General features: G+C 30.0%; 1 protein-coding gene across 1 annotated transcript; it reads right to left on the bottom strand.

The window, feature by feature from the left end:
- Positions 1-572: 572 nt before the first annotated feature.
- LOC137819157 (ribulose bisphosphate carboxylase/oxygenase activase 2, chloroplastic) lies at positions 573-4,135 on the bottom strand. Its single transcript, XM_068622921.2, has 6 exons — positions 3,626-4,135; positions 2,933-3,249; positions 2,647-2,838; positions 1,903-2,375; positions 1,018-1,299; positions 573-897 (listed from the first exon to the last, which is right to left on the bottom strand). The coding sequence occupies exons 1-6, from the start codon at positions 3,668-3,670 to the stop codon at positions 782-784; spliced, it is 1,425 nt and encodes a 474-aa protein (XP_068479022.2). The 5' UTR covers positions 3,671-4,135; the 3' UTR covers positions 573-781.
- Positions 4,136-8,965: the final 4,830 nt, after the last annotated feature.

Genomic DNA, 8,965 nt, shown 5'->3' on the forward strand with positions numbered 1-8,965 from the left:
GATACTAAATCAAAAATTACTTAAAGAGTTAAAATTATATTGAAGTTTTTTTTTAAGTAAAAGTGGTAGGGACCTTCAATGGTATTATTAAGATAATTTATCTCTTGCGTATTCCCTTGTAAATGCATAGCATAATCTTAAAAAACAAAAGTTATATTTGAGAATGATGGTTAAAAAATTGAATATTATGTTATGAAGTGACAATGTTGATTGAGCCTATGCTACCTTTCTAACTTTTCCTCAAGGAATTTACTCTTTAAGAGCCTTCTTCAATAACTTTTAATATTGTTATTATACACAGTTATTCTGTTGTTTTTAGGTTACTTATTTATAGTATCCTTGTCAAGAAAAATTCTCTAAGGTCAACCATCTACTATAATTAGTCAATAGTTAAAAACTTGTTAGTATTATCTTATTATGATAGCTTGAATGTTACCACAAAATTTTCTTTCAGTATTCTATCACAGTTTTTAGGAAATTTTGTTCCAAAATTAAGACAACTCCTTAATCACTTTAGACACATTATTAGTACAATTGAAGTTTTTGATTTGACAAATTTGGCAAGATAAAAGTGAAGTGCAAAGGAAAGGAAATTTTCAACTATGATACCTATAAGATGTCTCATTGCCACCCATAAAACCCAACACAAAGTGTTACACCAGCAAAAAACAAAAGCTACACCTTATATAAAAAGTGATGCTAATGTGAAAAACATGATAACATTCTTTATTCTTCTGTTTAAAATTTATCCTTATCTGCTCCAAATTTACCTAAGAATCACCTAAAGTGTGTATGTGCAACTTCCATCATCACTTCTGGCTGTTGGATCATAGTTTTCTGCAGCAGGGTCAGTGCAACCTTCAGGAACAGGAACATGAACTTGCTGAGCTGCTTGTCCTGCACCAAACAATTAAGGAAACCTTTATTTAGCCTTGTTCTTCCTAAATGGTTACTCCAACATAATCCTGAAGCCAGAAACAGTTTTCCCATCAAGGGCTATAGGATCAAAGATCTAACCATAGAAGTTTCCTGTGTTCATGGCATCTTCATTTGCATCTCCAAGTGCAGCCTCACTGAGGTATTTGTCAGCCAATTGAACTCTCTTCACATTCTCTTGCTCTTGGACAAGCATGTTTCCATACTCAAGGAGCTTGCTAAGAGACATCTGTGGTTGCTCAAAAGTTGGAGGTCCCTCCTTTGAATTCACTAGCTTTTTCCCAACATTCTCCACCCCCACACCAGAAATCCACTTTCTGACTTCATCATCATACACTCTGGCCCTCAAGGCACCAAAAAAGTCTGCATAGAAAGGCATCAAACAGTTGATTATTCACATTTCATCATACAATTTGACACCAATGCCTCAAACTTCTATGCTATTTTCTTTTTAATTAAAATGATGTGCAAAAATATCTATACAAAACTTAGATCCTGATCTGGTCAGCACATTAATCTATCAATAATTTGCAGAACATCAAAATCTATATAAAGAAATAACAATACAGAACAAAATAGTGAATGACCAAACCAAAACCCACAAGAAAAACTTACAATCTCTAAAAAAGTCATATCTAACAACAAGAAGAATATGCTGCCACCAGTAAATTGTTGAAGAGAAATACCAAGTGAAATTAATCTATCAGCACATTTATTACCTTCTCTAAAGAAGTGAGGAAATCTAAACCTCATTTTCCTTATAACAATATAGTTATTCCATCTACTAATAAGACTTCAAGGAACCACACCAAAGAGGATTAAAAACACATTTATTTTAAATATTGGGATTAAAGTTGAATAAAGCTTGAGTAGGAAGTAACACCAAAAAAGCCTTATATTTACAAGGATAAAAACATATTTAAGTATATAGTTTTTGCTTGAAACTTGAATTGAGGTATGGCTTACCAATAGATTGTCCAGGGAAAGTGTCAACAAGCTTGATAATGTCCTCCTTTGGAATACCATCTGTTCTGAAAATGCCTTGGCACACACCAATTCTGTCATCTCGAGTAGGTGCCCAATAGAATTTCTCCATACGTCCATCACGAATGAGAGGAGCATACAATGTTGAGAAGTCATTGCCAGTGACAATGATTGGAACACGGGGATTCTCCTCCTTGTTGTACATGCCAGGAAGTTGGACATTGGTTGGGTTGTCAGCAATGTTCATGAGGGTTGCATTCACCATCTGGTTGTTGACTGTGTATTGTGTGGTTCCACCAAGCCTACCAGCTCCAGCATCAAGATCATTGATGAAGAGACAGCACATCTTTCCTTTTCTGATAATGTCTGCTGCCTCACGGTACCTTTGCCTAATCAACTTTGCAGGCTCTCCAGCATTTCCACTCTCCAATTCTCCAGCACTCATCATTATGGGGCTGAACTCAAAAGCCACACACCAAAGAGTTAATCAAGTTTTGGATTGTAGTTTGTAGTTTTATATGTCCCAAAACCATGGTTTGGAGACTGAATATTGAGTTTCATGCAAGATAACATGTTTACATTGCAAAAGTCCCAATTGAGTTGTACTTTAACATGATTTTGGTTGTTCTTAGTTCATCTTGGATGCACCTTAGTCTAAACCAATATCTGTATCCTTTTCCTACCAAATGGGGTAATACATAATTGAATGGAAATAAATAAGCTTACTTGATTCCCATCTTGGCAAAGACAAGCTCACATTGGAATGATTTCCCCTGACCTTTGCCTCCCCAAATACCCAAAATAAGAGGAACCTTAATATTTGGCAAGGACAAAAAGTTCTTGGTGATGTGAACAACAATCTTATCCATAAAGGCAGGAGCAATATAGAAGCCATCCATGGTGTTGTCCAAATTGTACCTGAAAATAAGTCCATTAACATTCATCATGTTCACAGAATGCAAACAATTCAAACTTGATGTTCCAATATACTAAGTTCAAACCAACAACTTACTGGCGAAGACCAGCACTGATGTAATCATAGGAACTCATGACAGCATAGTGAGTGCCACTCTCCATGGGAGCTTGGAAGAGAGTGTCCACCATTCCCTTCCCTCTAGTGATATCCTGCTGGTCATCGGAAGTGTCATAAGCAAGTCCCCCCCATCTATCCTTTGAAGTCTGCTTCTCCTCATCATATTCAATCTGTGCAGAAACCTTGAAATTCCCACACACACTCTTCTGGCTAGAATTCACAGAGCTGATTTTCTTCAAACAGGTTCCAAAGAATGCAGAGCTTGTCACTCCTCTGCTAGAGCCATTCAGTTTCAACTGCACCAAATGTAACCCCCAATGAGCCATGAACTCCAAATGGAATAGCAAGATTCATCCTTCACAACAATTTGGAACAGACCCAGATGGTAAAAACAAATCAAATTTATGTTTGATCACCAAAATTCTAAAGAGCCCCCGTGTTTATGTATACAGTAGTTAGTAGTAAGCTCAAATCTACTCCTTTGGACCTACTTGTACAAATAGAGCACATATTATGAGTGTCAATTGCATCATGCATATTTATGTTGGCAAGTGTTACTCTATAGTAAGCTAAAAATACTAAAAACATGGACCAACATTATTATAAGTGCAACAAAATGTTGTAACATTGACACCAAAGTTTGAAGAGTTTAATCTGACATAAACATAGTACCTGTGCCATGATAACGGCTCCAACGGTTGGCACTGAGGCTGCCATTTTGAGTTGTAAAAGTGTTGAAGGGAATAAGACAAGAGAAAACTAAGTGTTTCAAAGCGTTTGGTTGGATAGAATTGGTGAGGGAAAGAGAAAGGTGAGAGGGTACTTTATAGTGTGACGAGTGTAGAAAAAGTGATATGAAGATATGCGAATTGGCATCATTACCCAACTTGACATCGCACTAGTTTCATATAACAATAATCATCTTTCATCATATAAAAAAAATATTATTAAAAATAAAAATACAAAAATATGGAAAGATTAGACAAAACTCATATGTTAACAAAAACGATACAAGGTAGACAATACTTATTCATAAAAAAAATTTAAGAATAGACTACTTTACACTATATATTGTCATTTTATATAAATAAAATTTTATTTAAAATGTATTAAAGTAAGTGATTTTTGGTGACGTGGACCTTGGTTTTGGAATGTGGGTTTTAAGTGCTGTGAACTTTGTTTAAGAACAAAATGGAGGCTTCTAGTTAGTGTAGTTATTTGAGGTTTGAGTTGCAGCATCACCCTCAACCACTCATATTTGCTAATTTTATTGCTTCATGATTGTGAAGAAAATAGAAAAACAAAAATCAGAACAGTTCCGCGCGGAGAAAAAGACTTCTTCTGGTTACTTCTGGATTTTTCTTGGCTTAAATGGAGAATGCTCTAAAAAATTCAAATTTTGAAACAAGAAAAAACATAAAAAAAATATATATTTGTCAAGTACTCTCTAGAAATTAAAATAGCAAGCTTTTAAAATATTTATAAAGTGTCGTAAATTTTTTTAATCTAAATAAATGGACCTTAGAACTGTCTAGAGACAAATAAGTGCAACAAGGAACTTTTTTTAGAAAAATAGAAAAGAAATTAAAACTAGTTGTTTTATAAATTAAAATTAGTTTATGTATAAAATAAAATGTAAAAGTTTTCTCATATACTTTTTTTTAAAAGAATTAACATATATAAAAATTAATTTTAGCTTAGGAAGAAACTTATATCTTTTTTTTTCTAAAACGAACACTAATGGAAAAAATAAACTTTTTTTATGATGTTAAAATATACTTTTCTATATCGATTTTTTTGACTCATAATAAATATAGACAACATAAAATTTTTTATTTTTTTATGATAGTTGTATAACTGTCGCAGACAAAAAAAAACACATTAAAATTTCATAAAATATATTATTTTCTATAATAGTTGAAAACAAATCCTTATAAAATATAATATTTTTCATGACCTTTAGCATTAACCTTCGTAGAAAATGAATTTTTAATTTTGCACAGTTTGAAATTTTAGTAATTCTTATTCTTTAAGTAGAATTTGAAATTATCTAATTTCAAATAAGGAAATCACTTTATATGATTTCTAAAATTTAATATCCTTTAAAATTATCAATCTATTTTTTTCATAAAATATTTTAAATTATTTATAAAAATGAATTATTATCCAAAAAGTTTTCATTCAAACACAAAGTGAATATGTAAAGTGTTCATTTGATAAGTTTTTGTAGAACTCTTCTATCATTAAAATACAACTTTATAATTTGATAATAAACTATTTTGTTATCAAAACTATAACATTATAAATCGAATTGATTATTTTACAGTTTCAGGAATTATTTTATTTTATTATTTCAAAGACTAAATTCATAGTATCTTTCAAAAACCAATTTGGTTATTTATCCTATAAAATTGGTATATTAGAAATAAGGGGAGTGCAGATAGTGACTCCCATTTACCAATTCTCCTTGTTTAAATCAGAGCCATAAGGAAGGTTATTTCTTCCTGCACCCATGAAGTAAAAGATGACCATTTTACCCTTAATAAAATATAGTTTTTATAACATTTTTCATTCTCTTTCTCGTGCATGTTTATTTCGCACTGGATTGGATTCTGAATTGCAGAATTCAAAATGTATTTCCTTATTAAAAAGTACATTTCAGGTTATGAGTTTAATAATTCAAAATATATTTTTAATAAAAAAAGAAATTCTGAATTAAAATCTGAAAAAAAAAATGAATATGTAATCAAGAATAAAGATACACAGAAGAGCGAAATGGTCATTTCATCACTCCATGAGGTGAAGGTTGAAATCATGAAGTTGCTGAAAGAAATGGCCCAAACAAATTGGAAGAAAAAATATCTGGGCCAATAGTGCCGAACCCAATTCGCGGAAGGCTGCTTCTTCCTGCACCTCCATACCTTCTTGTGCCACCCCCATATATTTTTATATTCCAAAAATACCCTTTATTAATATTCCGGATTACATAATTCGGAAGTCTTTTTCTAGATCCAGAATTAGCTTTTGGATTATGTAATCTGGAAGCCTTTTGTGATTAGCTTCCGGATTACATAATCCAGAAGTCTTTTCTAAATATGAGATTGACTTTTGGATTATGTAATCCGGAATATATCTGGATTACATAATCCATAGGCTTATTTCAAATGCAAAAAAGAGTTCCAGATTTTATAAATCTCAAGAACACTTCCAGATTCAAAAAACAGCTTCCGGATTATATATGGAGGTGGCACAGAAAAGGAGAAAACGGTATTTTTACATTTAGTATGGGGGTGGCAGAAGAAGGTATGGAGGTGTAGGAAGAAAGAGTCTTCGCGGAAAAGGAGTAGAAAAGAAAAGCAAAATCATATATATATAGGCAGTTTCTTCTTGCACCCCTATATTTTTCTTCCTGCACCCCCAAAAAATTTTAAATTCCGAAATTGACCTTCACCTTTTATTTTGAAATCAGGATCTGGGAGTGTGCTACGGATTCATCAATCCGAAAGTGAATCATGATGCTTTTTGAATGAGGGAGTGTTCTGAAAGTAAAGTCTGCATAAATTGTTGATTTCCAGATTGTTGAATCCGGAAGTCTAATTTCTATTACGGATTGATAGATCCATAATGATTTTTTTCAATTATGGATTTCTGAATCCGGAATGCATATTTTGAATTACGAATTTGTGGATTCATAATGGCTTTTTTAGTTATGGATGTTCTGCATTTTTTTATTTTGGATTAATATTGTCATTCATATACTACCGGAAACACCAATCCAGAAGAATACCGGACGCGTGAATCCGAAATTTTATCGAAAGCGTCAATCCAAAAATGTACAAAATTTCATAATCCAGAATGCAAAAAAATAAATTACAATTTTTATAGGGACAATTTTGTATCTGCACAACATTGTGGTATGGAAGAAAAAAAATATAGGGATATATATATATATATATATATATATATATATATATTCTTTTTGAAGTGTTCTAATATTTTATAATTGTTATTACATGTTTTGAAACACGTTATAACTGAATTTTGTTTTTTCATTAAAATCTACCATCTATTACTTATGATTAGGTAAATATAATTTTCAAGGACCAGTCATAACTCATTAACCATATGATTGTTATCATCGATAGTAGATTTTTCAGTATTTGTTTGGTAATTATTGAATTAAAACTAATTTTTAAAATTACCAAATGTTACAAATTAACAAAAGCTTAATTACATTTTTAATTCTAATATTTATTTATTTTACTCAATTCGGTTTCCTTATTAATATAAATACAATCAAGTCTCTCAATTTTTAGAACCTTATGATCACCTTTCACTCAATTAATATTAAAATATATGAAAAAATCATATTACTATACACTAATTTTTTTAGAGAAGTTAGTTAAAAAGATTAATTTGATTTAGATTAGGTCTTCAAATAAATAAAAAAGTTAAACCATATACTATTGATGTAGTTAGTTTGAATTTTTTATTTTCTAAAATCAAACCAAAGTACCCTTGTGCATCCCAGATGATTGAAGTAATTAGCAAAGAAATGAAGAAACTAGTGTAAACAAGATTTAGGCATTGTAAATAATTGGTTTGGGTTTCTTCTTCTTCATAATGAGATTATAATAAATAACAAAATGAATACTATTTAAAAAGAAAAGAGAGAAAGAGGAAAAGACAAACACGTAAAGGGAAAGAAAAATTATTATAAAAAGAATGAGACTTGAGAACCGCGTGCATGCATGAGTGTTTTATTTGAACAAGCAAGAAGGACCATAGAAAAGAAATTAGTGTTCTTATATACTTAAAAACCAATGCAGGAATCCATGGGTCAACCAACTTGGTATTATGTGTTCACACTATATATCAACAATGATAAAAAAAATGTGTTTAAATATCAATCATATATGAATACTTGTTGAAAAAATATTATTATTAAGATGATAAAATACTTCGTGTTTATTTTGGTTTGAATTATTACTGGTCCACCGTACAGCAAAGTGAGTTGATCTGCTAAGATTATACAAGCTGAAATTGGTAACATGCATTGTCATATGATGGATCGACAGACTAGGGTTGACCTGTCACTTTTCAATTTTTATTTTTTTAACTTTTTGTTTATTTTAAATCTATTTATTTAGTTGTAGTAATTAATATCTTTTTTTGGACAATAAAAATACAAGAAAGAACAGTAACATCAAATCAAACTTTAATATTATAAATAATGAAGGTTTAATACCTAACAAATTAAAGTTTTATATAAAACATTTATCACCATCAATTTTAAAGTATCAAAAATAAAGAAAGACAGACTAACAAATCGATCCGTCAACCTATCCCACTTTATCTTCTCTAATTATTACTATATGTGAAGAATTTTAAACATATTAAAACTAACTTTAATATAATCAAGTTGCAAGACATTTTTTAGTCAATTATTTTTACTTAACCCTATTTCACAAATCACCTTTTAAATCACATAGTTTATATAACAAATCCTTTCAAATAGGTTAGTATAGAACAACTAATTTTTTTTAAAACAATTATAAAGATAAAATAACATGATCTTTTATATTAGTTACATAATAACTAATTTAAAAAGTTGATTAAAAATTAACGTAAGAAATTGTTTTCTTAAACACTCTTTAAGAAATTGATATGAAAAACTTGTACATAATTAATGTTAAAGAGATTGTTTTTAATATTATAAGGAGAACTAATAATGATTCAATATAATTATAATAATTTAGTTCAAGTTTGAAGTTTAAATATATTTTCCAATTTAACGATATAATTTTTTTAATTTCATCTCTATAAAAACATTTATTCCGTAGTTTTTAATTGAGAAAAAAAATATCATCGTCAATTATAAAATATATTGTTTTTTAAACTTTTTAAACATAAATGTTAAAGAACCTATATAGATTAAATTAAAAGTGAAATTATAATGTATAAGTGGATGTAGAATTATCTTACAAATTAATTTTATATGGTTAAATTAAA

This window comes from Phaseolus vulgaris, chromosome 10, assembly GCF_051622355.1.
Source record: "Phaseolus vulgaris cultivar YP4 chromosome 10, ASM5162235v1, whole genome shotgun sequence".
Lineage (NCBI taxonomy): Eukaryota > Viridiplantae > Streptophyta > Magnoliopsida > Fabales > Fabaceae > Phaseolus > Phaseolus vulgaris.

What these genes read in the sequence shown, in the direction of transcription:
- LOC137819157 (XM_068622921.2), bottom strand. Translation starts at nt 3,670, where the DNA reads ATGGCAGCCTCAGTGCCAACCGTTGGAGCCGTTATCATGGCACAG. An exon ending in TTTGCCAAGATGGGAATCAA is followed by an intron (nt 2,376 to 2,646) that starts GTAAGCTTATTT and finishes TTTTGAGTTCAG; the next exon opens with CCCCATAATGATGAGTGCTG. An exon ending in GAACACAGGAAACTTCTATG is followed by an intron (nt 898 to 1,017) that starts GTTAGATCTTTG and finishes TGTTTGGTGCAG; the next exon opens with GACAAGCAGCTCAGCAAGTT.